At 41.3% G+C, this 15,391-nt stretch overlaps 1 protein-coding gene across 1 annotated transcript in view; it reads right to left on the bottom strand.

Moving 5' to 3' along the window:
- DNAH3 (dynein axonemal heavy chain 3) overlaps positions 1-15,391 on the bottom strand; it is a 359,079-nt gene that overhangs the window by 259,816 nt on the left and 83,872 nt on the right. The window contains exons 7-9 of the mRNA XM_075830244.1: positions 4,758-4,953; positions 2,595-2,720; positions 221-416 (exon numbers count right to left, since the gene is read on the bottom strand). Of these exons, the coding sequence (XP_075686359.1) occupies positions 221-416; positions 2,595-2,720; positions 4,758-4,953 (518 nt within the window). The remainder of the gene's footprint in view (positions 1-220; positions 417-2,594; positions 2,721-4,757; positions 4,954-15,391) is intronic.

Here is a 15,391-nt window from a genome sequence, read left to right as displayed (position 1 = left end):
GTAATCATGTTTTCAGTACGGGACAGTAGTTCCATGGAGAGGCAGGGACTCCTAGCATCGTACATAACTATGATGCTGGGAACCCGGCTCCCTGCAGTGGGTTCGGTCCGGGACTTGCGGCCGAAATACGTTCCGTCCTTAACGGACCGAACATGCTTGTGTGAATCCAGCCTAAGACATACAGAAACACTATACATCAATATCTGGGCCTCCTCATTACCTTGTGTATTGTAAAAAAAGCCAGCAGGTCCTGAAGAGAATTGATGACCGTCCTACGCAGCTGCAGGGACATCATGGAGGAAACACAAGCAAAAAACTCCTGGACCTGAATGGTGGAGTCGTTCTCATTCTGGGGGACTAAATGAATCCACTTATCCTTCTCAGACTTAAAAAGTGAAGCACAATGTGGTATCCATCTGCAATGACCAGGAAATCAGATCGGAAGTGAGAAATCATAACAATTAAAATGAAAGCCACATATTTACTATGCATTTGTTACTTCTGGCTTTGATATGGCTAAATAGTCGTAAACTGGTATTATTTTAAGAGAAAATATTGGATGGACTTCACATTTCTTAAAGGCTACCCCCAGGGGCATAGACCGAAACCATGGGGGCACCATAGCAAAACTCAGAAAGGGCCTCAACCGCACGGAGAAAATTGCCAAATGTAATATTTTACCATCATTTCATAATAAATCTTTATAGAGTTCGGAGTTGTTTTGTTTACACACAGCACTTCAAATCCCCTGCTTCCCTTCACACAGGCTCAGGATTAACGGGAATCATCTATATATTTTTTAAAAGCAGATAGTGAAACAATCTTTTTTTTCTATTCTGAAACCTGTAAAATCTGTATACAATGGCGGCTGCAGCGAAAGGCTATGACTATGTAACAAGAAGGAAAGGGAGCAGCTCAGAGTCGGGCTTCCTCTCACTACGGCCACATAGGAGTTGCGCGGTCCTTCTCAATGGCAGGTACGATACTGGCTAACTCCGCTATCCAGTGAAGAATTCATTATTGGCAGTAGGAAAACCGAATGGCAACAGAGGGGCACCTGCCAATGTATATATATATATATATATATATATATATATATATATATATTCATAGAACACCAGCATCTGCTGCTAGGCAACAATTCCAAACATATTGAGGCTGTGTTACATACCTCTTAATGGTCCAGGTTTTTTTTTTGCACTGTCAAATGGGACCACAAAGAGGAGCGACTTGTGTAGATTTACATAACATGGGAATTTGTTTATTTTCGGTTCTGGAGTCTTTCAAAAGTCAGGTAGAGGCTAAAAAGTCCTGTACTTTGGGATTCAAATGTTGGGTATCTATTGTGTTATGTCTATGGGTAATTTTAGTGGATTATGCAATGCCTGTGTGTATAGACAACGTATGCTCAGTAAGTCTTTTCTTACACACTCATTTGTTTTTAAGTGATTGCAACATCAACAGTGCAGGAAATCCAAACCTGCTGGAAATGTCTTCAATAATCACATTCAACCTACGATTGTAAGGTTATCAGAATGGGGCACAGTGGTTACCGTTGATGGCTTGCATTACATGGATCAGGGGATTGATTTAAGAACAATATTAGATGGAGTCTGTACGTTCTACCTGTGATTGCTTTGCTTTCCTCCCACAATCCACAGAATATTAGTTGGCTATCCCAAATCGGTACCATGGAACTGTATGGGACTCAGTGTGCAGCCGCTCAATACTCCATCAGGTGCTGTAAATACTGACATATTCTCCTTTAGAATCAATGCTTCTTGGGGAGAAACACTTCCTACATACTGCATCCCATAGAGCATGCCAGGATTTTCGGGGGCTTGCTGTGGTACAGCAAAGGCTCCATGCACTTCGTTGGCTGCCCTATTAAAGCTCCATACAAAATGGAACTGTAATATGGCCATGTGCATGAAGCCTGCGGTTGTGCCGTGCATATTTGCAAATGAGATTTGAAGAAATCTCATGTACACGCTGCGGTTTTCTTCTGCATGTAAATTGAACTGCGGTGCATATATTAAAATCTGCAGAATTGTCAATTTATCTTGCATTTCCGCTTGCGAATTGTGTCTGACTAGTTCTAAAGAAAAACGCACCAAAACCCGCAGCATGCACCTATTTACGCATCAAAATGTAAAAAACACCCCCAAAAAAAAAACACATTGAAAAATGCACTATTAGGTGCAGTTTTTACCTGCAAATTTCCTGCACCAAATTACGCAACGTGAGCATGTAGTACATCAATCGCTAATTCAGCAAAAATTATTTGGATCAAGGTAAATTGAATTTCATTCCACCTATTTGTACCTTATCGATTTACATGTATGATGCTTTTAAAAAATTCGATGTAGTAACACTGAGAGGTACAATACGTGGGTTATAATCAACTTGAATCCAACAAAATAGCGCCGTGAAGTGCGTTACATTCACTGTTGGCAGCAGGATCAAAGATTAGGAATAATGAGAGGCCGTCACAGTTCAGCCTTGTTGTATGTAATTGCAGGCTAATAACGGTCATTAGCGGTATACATATATACACTATCAATGCAGCCCACACTTGGGCACAATGGACTCACTTATTTCGTAATGTAGTGCGGGCTTCTAGGCAATGCTTTTGAACCAGTTCTTCGAATTCAGCAGGAAGCAGCGGCAAGTTGCCAGACAACATTTCTTTTGTACGCACAAATCTCAAATGGCTGAACCTAGAATATAATACAAAGAGACACAGGGGAATGTTTCTATATTCTCCATGAAAGAATTTGATATGAAAGGTTATAGGTCATACAACTATTTTTTTAATATGATGACCCAGCTTCTTTTGGTAATGGAAAAGCTTTAATGTCACTTCAATCACTGCAAAAATATAAACCTCACATAATATTTAACATCCTAACCATAAAGACAAAAGGGGCACCTTTAAAAAAAATTGTCGCCATGCCAGCAATATTATGTCTCCGAAATTGGACATACGTGAATTTGGCTTGTACTTCTGCCGAAAGTCATTAAAGGGGTTCTCGTCTTGCAGCCTCCTTTCGCCACACCCTTCCCCCATATAAAATGATGAAGGGTGGGGTCATATGGCTGCAGGAACATCCAGATATTAGCTGTATTCTCTGAAATCTGCGTCTTCTCTGGATGTCTGCGTATACAGATCACTGAAAACAGTGATCTAATGGGGTGTTACTGTATATATAGGTGATCTGTATATATAGGAGCAGTAGGGAACACATCAATCATTTTTTCCCTGCTATCTTTTGCCCCATATTAAAATAAATAAATGAATAAATAAATATAGTTTAATGTTAACATAATAATAAAATTAGAAAAAATAATAGAAAAAATTAGAAAAAAAATTCATTTTGTGTGGGTGTCTAGTGCTCCTGGCATGCCGAATGTACGTCACCCCAAACACGCAATAATTACCCCGGCCACTAATTTTTACCTGTTCTACCCCGGCTCATCACTAAAAATGTCTGCACTTTATTATTACCCATGTACAGATGCAGTGTCTAAAGTTAAGGGAGGGAGACCCTTTTAAAATAAAATAGTCTTTATTCTCAGCGCTATAGTAATGTCATACGTTATACAATGTGCACATATTTGGCATCGCTATGAACGAGAGAATTAGAGGATATATTTATGGACTAAATATTATTAATTGAGCAAACTACCTTAAAACCTAACATGAAAAAATACATATATTTTTTCTCCTGTTTCTGACCAATTTAATTAATAAAAATTTGTTTGTTATCAACTCCAATTTAGGGTACGTTCCCACGGCTTATTTTCGGCCGTTTTTCGGGCCATAAACGGCCGAAAAATCAGAAGCAGAACACCTCCAAACATCTGCCCAAAGATTTCAATGGGAAAAATGGTGTTCTGTTCCGATGGGGTATTTTCTTACGCCTCATTTTCAAAAACAGCACGTAAAAAAAAAGAAGAAAAAGAAGTGCAGGTCACTTCTTCAGCCGTTTTCGGAGCCGTTTTTCATTGACGCTATAGAAAAACAGCTCCAAAAAAGGCAGTAAAAACGCCGCAAAAAACGTGAGTTGCTAAAAAACCGGCTGAAAATCAGGAGCTGTTTTCCCTTGAAAACAGCTCCGTATTTTCAAAGTTTTTTAGTAAGCGTGTGAACATACCCTAAGAAGGCCCTGTGCAAGTACAGTAAATTTAGGGTAGGCAATTTTTTATATACAAAATTCACTTTTACAATGCAGCACTTCAAATGATGGTGAAATTTTACCCTGGGTAACAAGACCCGAAACCCCCCGGTGATGAAAGGGTTGAAGAACTCGTTCATGTAAACATTCCTCTGTTGCTTCGTTTTCAAAGTTTTCACACATCTATTCATCTAGAGAGAATCGAGGAGCAGAAGTAATATATTCCTATTTTATGGTACTCTGCCAACTGTACCCAACAGAATTGAGATCTTATTGGTTTTCAGTGACATAGCCATTAGGGACAACAGTGTTTCAAAGGATGAATCTATAATGCTTCTGAGCTCATACACATTGCCATAGTATAGCTCTGTACAGCCTCCGAGCTTTACAAAACCGTATTACGGCACCATACATCCCTGTAGGGACCACAGGGACTCAGTGTGCTGCCGTACAGGATGAGTCGTGTGCACGGAGCCTATTATATAGCGATCTATTGTGTCAATGCCCACTGACTGGCCTGATCAGTGCAGATCTTTATTTTTTCTAAGTAGCTTCAAAACAAAGAATGAAATTGCTTACTGAGAAATCCAAAGTTCTTGCAAAGACAACATCATGGGGTTCGTGGTGAAAAGGTGATCCTCATTCCATTTATGGGTATCACTGTAAGAAGAGTGCCAAGGAACAGGGGCACGAATTACGTAATGAGGAAACGAACGTGGAATGTTGTCAATAAATAGTCTGTCTCCCTCTTCTGGATCCTTTAGGATATAATCAACTAGGAAATAGAAAAAAAAAACCATTATTCTCACCATTAAACAGCTGGGAATTGGATTTGAAAATATTAGACCGGCAGTTCCTTGACAGGGCATAAAAATACTAGATGAAATAGAGATATAATACAAGTAAGGCAGGATTCACATGAATGAGTGCAAACTCGGACGTGAAAAACTGCCCTTTTTCACGTCCGAGTTGCACCCGTGCGGGTCCCATTTTCACGGATCCCCATAGACCTGAGTCTACCGAGGGCTCTGTGAAAACGGAACAAAATAGGACATGTTCTATTTTTCAACGGACCCTTCACACGGTCCATTGAAACAACGGCCATGTGAACGGCCCCATTGAAATACATGCTTCCATGTGATGGCCGTTGTTTCCATGGCCGCCACACGGACATATACTAGGGTTGTCTAAATTCGGCCTAAGTTGTATGGCGATTAGGTACAAGAAATCGAGATGACATATAATGAATAATAGACCATGAGGTTAGATGCTAATATGAGAGTAAGATATAGATAGGAATAGTGATGGGAATGGAGTTGGAAGTCAGGGAATGTAAAACCCCTATGTATAAGAATAACCTAATATATTCAGATTGCTTTGTTTACAGTGGAATATGATGTTACATAAAACATCTATTCATAATGTGCCATTAATATATTTCATTTGTTAAAAAAAAGCACCTGCCCTGAAATGGGGACACACTACTAGCCATCACCTTATTGGGTGCTTATGTTTTAAAATAGGGGTGGCCACTGAATGTGGTGATGGCACAAATGTGTTCCTTTTTTCTTTTCTGTTCAGTTCCATGTCTCACTTTTGGAAATGGGATTATAGCGTACATGCACACTGGTCTGACTGATGCATGCGCTCCTACTGGTAAGCTCAAATATAGATTTATTCACTGCCCAAGTAGGAACGGTCTCTTTGCATGTTAACTGAAGACTCTTTCGGCTAGTACAGTAAGAACTAGAACTCTGGGCCTAAAAATGCTGCACTGCCCACTTGAATGAATTTGTAATGGCATAACGTAAAGCTGCTTGGCGTATATGGCAGAAAATGCTCCTTACGTATATTTCTGCATGGCATAAGGAATTTTCCACTATTAAAGGGTAACTAAACGTTTAAAAAACTTTTGACATGTCAGAAATTTTTATCGGAGGAGGTCCGAGCACTGAGACCCCCACCGATCGCTAAAACGAAGCGCCAGAAGCAATCGGGTGAGCGATGTGCCGCTTAGTTTCTGAACGGGTTTTCTCGGAAATTAGAGTGAGCGGTGTACGGGTTCAATAGAAAGTGTATGAGTCTGTACCTTGCTAGCTCAGCTTTTCCAAAGAAAGCCGATGAGAAACGAAGCGGCACAGCACTCACCCGAGCGCTTCTGCAGCTTAGTTTTAGCGATCGGTGGGGGTCTCAGTGCTCAGACTCCCACCGATCAAAACTTCTGACAAAAGTTGAGTTACACTTTAAGCATACTCTTATTCTCTTCACATATAATACTATATATATTGTTGTTTATAGGTAATAGTTAACTTTGTCAAGATTAGGCAGGAACGTGTTGGCATATAGTGGCTAATAAAATACATATTCCATGTATCCATCCAAAGCTACTGGCGGCAGCATTAAACCCTTCATTCTCTGGTACTATGGGATTATGCAGGTCAGCTATATGATTACACATACCCTTATGTTACAAGAAGCAATGATAATAGCCGTGCAGAAATATTGATGCATATTAAGAACTCAGATGTTCCACTTTCTAATTTTCAGAATAATCCATCATGGACTATGCAGGTTGCACCTAGTCTCTATTACAAGAAAGATGCTATAAAATATTATAGTGTGCTGCATTACTGACACAGTAATCTCATATTCTACTAAGGCTAAAGTGAAAATCTCTTTCCAACCACATTTGATTAAACCCCTTATAATATCAATCCTACTTTAATACAAACCCATTCTTCCCATGATAATGTATGATTCTGCCTGGAAGGATTTTTGTATAAAAAAAAAGACATTGCATCTTTAGGCCCCAAGCACACAACCGTTCCATGATCACGGGCCGCGGACAGCCAACCACATTTGCGGGCCGTGCTCCCATATAAGTTATTGGAGAATGGTCCGTAAAAAGCAAAATATAGGACATGTCCAATCTTTTGCGGAGCATTTCTATGGCACGGACATCTTCCTGTAAACATACGGGAAGGTTTCCGTGGACAATAGAAATGAATGGGTCTGTAATTACGGCCCTTACTGGGAGGTTTATATACTACATTTATTAAGTACTTCAAATAAAACCGTTGCTCTCTTTAATTCCTTATTGAATATAAAAATGGTATGGAAAGATTAGCATAGACATGTGGAGATCCGCAGCTTAGCTGATTGTACATGTTAATTCTTTTACAGGAATTGCTATAGTGTCTATATCTCTGGGCACAGCAAGGCTATAACTTGGCAGCATAGGGGCACAATTACATGTCATGCTAACTGCACAAATATAATCACACCAGCCCATCTCACGATACGAACGTACAAGTGTACATGAAATCATTGCATATAACATCATTTATGATTATGGCCGGGTTATAGCGTTTGCACTGTGGCCAAAAACCATCATGTATCTAGCACAGAAGAACAGCTCTGAACTTCCCAGCTACCTTGATCTAGGTTGTAAGCTCGTTCCCTGCCTCTAGAAGGCACCATCATCTTGACACCTGATATATGCTCTTCTATGTGCATGTGGCTGCTACGCTTGCGAGTGTCTACCAATCGTAAAATAAATCTGCGTCCACACGGCCTGGTAGTAAGGCACTTGGTGCAGTGGCGGATTATCATATGGGCGATTCAGGCGGCCGCCCGGGGCCCGACGCTCGCAGGGGGCCCATGGCAGCCCGAACCGCACATCGACCTGTAAACCTATTGAGCGCGCTAGCGCTGCTAACTTCCGAAGATGGGGAGGAGCAGGGAATTGGCCGGGATCCAGGAGTAGGACACGCCTCCCTGACAGTGCGGGCGCCGCCATTGAGTAACAGAACAGCGACGGACGGCTGTTCTGTTACTCCAAAGCTGCAAGAAAAGAGCCGGGCGGGCGGTCACCGGCGCTTAGGTTAGTTGACTTATCATGCTCAACTGGTTCCCGACTGCTGGATGTATTTTTACGGCCAGCGGTCAGGGACGGGTCCTTAAAACCCGAGCCATAGACTTTCTACGGCTCGGGTTTTAACTTGCTGCCCGCGCGATCGGGCAGCTGAATGTCGGGTCTCCGGCTGTCAGTGACTGCCGGGGACCCTGAGGAGAGGATAGAAGCAGCTTTCGCTGCTTCTGTCTTCTCTGATGTATTTTTACACAGCGTTCAATGAACGCTGTGTATAGGAATAGAGACAGCAGCAGCGGCGCTGTCTCTATTCCTCCCGGTGATCATGTGACTGGTCACATGATCGCCGGGTGCCGTTAGTGCTGTTAGCGCTGACCCAATTACCCTAATATAGACATGTAATATATAAAAATTTACGGTAGACAGTGACGATCACAAATAAAAGGTCTATTTTAGGGTAAAACTATGTTATTACCCAAAAAAAATAGCTGAAACGTAAAAAAGCTTATTCTTTTACTATTATTTTCAAACTTTATGAATAAAAATTCTAAAATAGCAAAAAAGGTGTGTATAAAAATGATAAAAAATGAAACCTGCATTATCTATGGAAAAAACATCGCAAAAATCACGTCGGTTTTATTTATTTTTAATAAAAATGTGTGTTTGGTGAAACTTTGTAATTACGTTTTATTAAAAAATATTTTCGCTTTTTGAGATACAGCTGCTTTGTATCCTGTATCCGTCAGGTCAGCAGGATTGACGGGATCAGTGAAACAGGTCCTGCGCTAAATTATAATCTTAGATGTGATAGATTTGAGGTGGATCCTGCATGTCACTGATCCTGTCAGTCCTGCTGACCTGACGGATACAGGATACAAAGCAGCTGTATCTCAAAAAATTAAAATATTTTTTAATAAAATCAATCAATCACACTGATACACACACATACTATATATATATATATATATATATATATATATATATATATATATATATATAATATAAAGTTTTTAAAAGTGTACATAACCTTGTGGCACTATATACAAGGGGGAGCGCTGTGTGGCACTATATACAAGAGTGAGCGCTGTGAGGTACTATATACAAGGGGGAGCGCTGTGAGGCACTATATACAAGGGGGAGCGCTGTGTGCCACTATATACAAGGGGGAGCGCTGTGAGGCACTATATACAAGGGGGAGCGCTGTGTGGCACTATATACAAGGGGGAGCGCTGTGTGGCACTATATACAAGGGGGGGCTGTGTAGTGCTATCCACAGTGGTATGTGTGTGGCGCTCTTTATAGGGGGGGGGGCTTTTTGGTGCTATTTACAAGAGGGGGAGGGCTGTGTGGCGCTCTCTACAGGGGGGCTGTATGGCACTATCTATAGGTGGCTGTGTGTAACGCTCTCTACGAGGGGGATGTGTGATATATAGAGGGGGCTGTGTATGGCGATATCTATGGGGGTGTGTAATATCTACAGGGGCTGTGTGTGGCACTATGTACAGGGAGGGGGCTGTGTGTATGTGGCCTTTTACAGTGTGTGGTATTATATTCAGGCGCGCAGTGTTTGGTGCTATTATATTTAGGGGCACAGTATGTGGCACCATAATAACTTTATTTTCGTTTATAGGTGTGGAAATGTTGGAAAAGTGAGGAGACGTCTGAGTGGCAAATTCTGCAGAAATGAGTCATGGCCGGGAGAAGTCGTCATGAGCGCTGGACCGGATGGAGAAGAAAAGAGGAAAAAAACTACTAGAATCTGAGACGTCGTCACCTGTGAGTCACTAGATTTATAGAGAATCTGTCACCTCTCCTGACATGTTTATTATAGGAAATCCTTGTATTTCACAAAAAGTCTTTCTGCAGTCCAGGACTGATAGACAATTCCCCTTGTCAGGAGGTTGTGTCCCTGCACAGTGTGATACTGTCAGTATGTAGGGACACCGCGCTGTGACAAGGGAAATCGTAACAATGCTTGCCCAAAAAGGTAGTGTTAAAAATAGTTACGACGCGGCAGGGCGGCGGTGAGGAAGGGGGGCCCAAGTTTGGATAACAGCCCAGGGCCCATGGTCTACTTAATCCGCCACTGACTTGGTGCAGTTAATATTCTCATTGTTTGGTTTAGTGCTCAGATGAGGACGAGTTTATTATTCTATAGGTCATCGTGTTTGAAAAGCGTTCCTTATATGTAGATCGCAGGGTCGGGAAATAAAGACAAGTGTGCCTTATTTTGGACTATGCTCTTTCCCGGTTTATTTTGATCCATAACCCACTGAGAGCTCATCTTTATGCTGATAATGTATACAATGAACCCATACAGATACTTATTTATATATATATATATATATATATATATATATATATATATATATATATACATATACACACACATACACATATATACGTTTTCCTAAATGGTTAATCTTGTCTCATCATACAGAGAATGCTGAACATACTGCAAAAACTGTAAGAAGAACTCACTGTACCAAAAAGGGGATTCAACATTTTATTACAGGGCATTCGGCAAAAGAAATCTCATCACGCTTGCCGAGATATTTTACTAGGAAAAGACACGTGGAAAGGCCTTGTACCTGAAGCAGGTTGTAGTGTTTTTCTTCATATAAATAAGAGTACATACAGTGCTTTCATTCCGCATATACTCTTTCTGTAGATAAAGGGAGGAGAAGGCTGTTGTTTACAGAAGCTTTTCTATATGGGTGGGATGTGTACATAGATATCAGGGGACGTATCCGAGTGTACAGATGAGCAGATCTAAACAGTCTGTGCCTCATTAGTAGCCGTAATCTTATAGATCAATAATTAGAAAGTATACTACTGTGAATAATGACTAGATAAACACTCAGCTATTCTACAGGTGTGGGACCTGCTCCCCAACGTATCTTCTCTGCATAACATTGCGTGATAGCTGAATCCTTAAGGCCCTTTTACATGGGCCAATGATCCGGCAAACAAGCCATCATATGAACTCCCATTCCCGATCATTGTCCTGTGTAAAAAGGGGAACGATCAGCCAATGAACGAGCAAATGCTCGTTCATCAGCTGATCTACTAGTTTCTGCGGCCAATAAAATGGTCCCTAGTCGGCAGCACATTTCCCTGTGTAAACAGTGAGATATGCTGCCGACATGATGGAAATGTATGGGGACGAACGATCTTAGCAATGATCGCTTGTCCTCATACATAACCGATCAATGAGCTGTCTGTTGATCGGAGCTTGTTCTCACAGCCCCTATCGGGCCCACGTAAAAGGACCCTTAGGGTATGTTCACATGCTTAATAAAAAACCTAATAAAAAGCCGTTTTTTTAGCAACTCGTGTTTACGACCGTTTTTAGAGCTGTTTTTCTATGGAGTCAATGAAAAACGGCTCAAGAAAACGCCCCGTCGGAACAGAACACCGTTTTCCCCATTTAAATCAATGGTCAGATGTTTGGAGATGTTCTGCTTCTAATTTTTGGCCGTTTTTCGGCCGTTTATGGGCCGAAAATAAGCCGTGTGAACATACCCTTAGAATGCCCCAGGAGTCCCATCAGTCTTCTCATGTGGCATTGTGGCATCTGAAAGATTTGCCAAATACTAGGTTTCAATATGACCATGTACATGAACCCTATATTTGTATGTATCTATGTTTATCTCTTACTCCTGGCTGAATAAGTTGTACCACCATAGGATGGACTCATAGGCCGAATTTGAGTTATAATGCATCAGGTTCACCACGACTTGTTTAAAAAACCCTTGGTTGCTGATAGTCCAGCACTTTGTGGGTCCTGGCAGATCTTGAAGATCACACTGATAAGCCTGCACAAGCGCCAGTGATGATGTTCTGACACTAAAGCTGCAGGAGCCACTGAAAAGCTGGCACGTTCATATACGTGTCTTTTGTGTGATTTGGTATATCAGATCATCTAGCACCTCAGCGGTCCAGAGGATGCCGGATTATCAGAGTTTGTAAATCTACAATGTACCAATATATTTCTGTAAAACTAAAGAAACCATTTACAGTTTTCAAAATTGTTTAGGACACAATGGGGTAGATTTACTAATAGTGTTGTGAATTCAGACAGCTAAGGCCTCATTCACATCTGCGTTGGAGGCTCCGTTAGGGGCCTCCGTCGCAGATCCGGCCGAGATTACAGGATAGCATTCTGCGCCATTGTTCCTGCTAAAATCACAGACACCCCATCGGAAAACCAATAGAACCCATTAAAGTCAATGGGTTCCATCGGGCGTCGGAGGTTTCTGTGGTGCAACGGAACCGTAGCTTTCGTCTTTCCCTTGTTCTGACGGAGCAGAACAACAGAAACCCCTGATGCAGGTGTGAACAGGGCCTTAAAATAAGACTAGATGCGCAAAATTTATCACACTGGTTCATGCTGAATTATTAATTTGGCGCACCTTTAGGCACAACTTTATACCACTTCTTGGTTGGCTTACTTTAGATCACTTTTTTTAACCAAAATTTGGGCGCAATTTCACACATCTTCAGCCACGCCCTTTTCCCGCTAAGCCCCACCCCCAGGTGGACGAGTTACATACATCTATTTATTTTTACGCGTTTTATTAATAAATGTGTCTAAAATGATTTGCACCAAACAAAAGATGCAACTCAGACCAGAATTTTGACGCAGCACCAATAGTAAATCGGATCCATTATGTTAGCAGAGAACAGGTGATGGATGTGGCTTCAAAGATCACAACTTTTTCTCAGGGTCTGGACTACGCAAATTGTTTTTTGGGAAGACTATTACAGCACCGCAATGCACATCTATGGAGCACAGTACAGTAATATTAAAACACAGATGAGCTTTGTAGGCAGCCAAATTGCATGCCATTAACTTGTGCCTTTGTGACCCATTATGTAAGGTAATGTCTACAATAAAGATTTAATTGCTTGACTTTCAGAATGTGATTGTGAATTTAAATTGGGAAACAGGACTTTTTACCGTAGCACTTTAATACACTATGTTGCCCAAACTGTAAGAGCGTGATGATCAGGAGGATAGTTGTATCTTGCTTTATTCTCAGCAGACCTTCACTCCTCTTCAAGTGTATAGAGAACATTGTTCTCTCCGTGTTGTGGGATTTGCAATGCGCTTTTATTTCAAACATCACAGATTTCAGGAAATCTTTGCATAAAACAGAGATAACTATCCTGAAGCATGCTATCGGATGTAACACTTCATGCCATAAAGAAAAAACATTAGAGTTTCCAAGATTTTTTATGAAGAAGGACTGCTCTAACATTGTAATATCCATGTAATACCTATATGATCCACTAGGGGAGATCTTGGAGATGATGGCTGTACATGTGACTATTAGTTTATATAGTCATGTTTATGTACGCTGCTCTCAGGATGAGCTACATACAGAGAGAATAATGTAAGAGCTCAGCATGAGAGATGTATTACAATGTTAGAGAAAATAAGGTAAAAACGAAATGGGTGTTTGGAGCAGTGGAGGACTAGGAAAAGTTTGTACAGGGATAAAAAAGAACAAAGGTGGCCCATGATACTGTATCTTCTATAGGCTTACTCTGTAACAATTCAATTAGGCTGGTTCAACAGTATATGCCCACACATTTTCTAGTCCTCTGATTACCTTGGGGAAAGACATTGAGACATATTTAACTTTATATACAGGGTGTTAGGACCAGCAGGTTATTGACCCACTAGGCTACTCTACCGGTTTGGCTTAGGGCCACCTCTAAGGGCGTTCTCTAAGCAGTCTCCCCAGTATTCACCCTTTAACCCCCATATGGGGATCTGGGCTTCGCTATGGGGAGGCTAGCAGGTCTTGGGGTGGTTTCGGTGAGAGTAGCGGCTGGACCAGGATACTAGGTATAGCACACCAAGGGTACATGCACTGGCAGATGGTACCTTGGCGGATCAGACGACACAGTTCGTAAAAGGCAGGAAGCTTCATGCTCGTCACAGATAGTTGGGTACAGACAAGCAGTAAACAGCGGGATGCAGACTGTAGTGGATCGCTGGATACAGGCTGGTAGCGCAATGCTGGATACAGGCTGGTAGCGGATAGCTGGATACAGGCTGATAACGGATAGCTGGATACAAGCTGGTAGCGCATAGCTGTTTATAGGCTGGTAGCGGATAGTTGGATACAGGCTGATAGCGTATAGCTGGATACAGGCTGATAGCGCATAGCTGGATACAGGCTGGTAGCGAATAGCTGGATACAGGATGGTAGCGAATAGCTGGATACAGGCTGGTAATAGATAACTGGATACAGGCTGATAACAGATAGCAAGCAAGTTCAGACTGGAATAAAATGCAAACAGGAAGTTTTGAAGGAAACCGCTTGGTTGACCCAAAGTTGCTTAGGCACCAGACGAATAGTGGAGGTGCTTTAAATAGTCCAGGAGCAAACAGGGATTGACAGAGGAGTTTTTGAATTGCACTAGGAACCATACGGCCGCGAGCAGGAGGGGACACACACAGAAGACACTGGCGGCCAGCAGGACCAGGCCACCCACCTGGTCCCTGATGGATTCCCCCTTATCAGGACAGGTTTACTGCTTTATACAGGGTTAAAATTCTATATAAAGCTGGACCCCTTGAGATTGTGATGGTGTTTACTAGTATCATAGGAGTTTATTTTTTTAATATAACTCATAGGATCCTTTTAGTGTAACATCTTTTATTATATTTTCCTGGGCAATTATCATATCACAGGTTGTGTTATCTGTTTTTGTCGCATCAGATGATGTTAAATAATATATTAAAAGTTACATTTTAGAACTTTGTGTTCTAGTATATTTTTTGTTTCTTTACTCAAATCATATTTGTCTTTTTGCCTTCAGGTCATGTGATGACAGGTAGAGCATCAGATACACACTAACAATAATATAGGAATATAGCTATAAGATTATTGATGCCTATGGCTATATCCTGACCATGCCGTATAGAATTGATTACTTACACTTCTGAAGGACCCCTTGAGGTTAATCATTGATTCTTTTCTATCCCTGCTTCCCTCCTGAGAATGTTACATATTAGGAACATGTGACGTCCACTTCTAATGCCAAAAATTGTGCACTTTTAATAAATTTGCCAGCATAGTGTTAATACACAAAGTAACCATTTAAAAAAGGATTGGCACACTTCTAAATGATGAAAGATAAAACATACTTTGCTCCTTTTGAGAAAAATGACAACGTAGAAAATTTGGCGAGGGTGTACAAATTGTAGTGCATCTAATTTTTTTACATATGCCCCATCTCTTCATATATAGTTCACTGCAACCGTTATAAATGAGCAGACCCCAGCATTCTTCAGACCCCAGCACCCTTCAGATCCCAGCACCCT

Source organism: Rhinoderma darwinii, chromosome 6 (genome assembly GCF_050947455.1).
Source record: "Rhinoderma darwinii isolate aRhiDar2 chromosome 6, aRhiDar2.hap1, whole genome shotgun sequence".
In the NCBI taxonomy this organism is placed as follows: Eukaryota; Metazoa; Chordata; class Amphibia; order Anura; family Rhinodermatidae; genus Rhinoderma; species Rhinoderma darwinii.
This window is presented reverse-complemented; position numbering and strand designations above follow the sequence as displayed.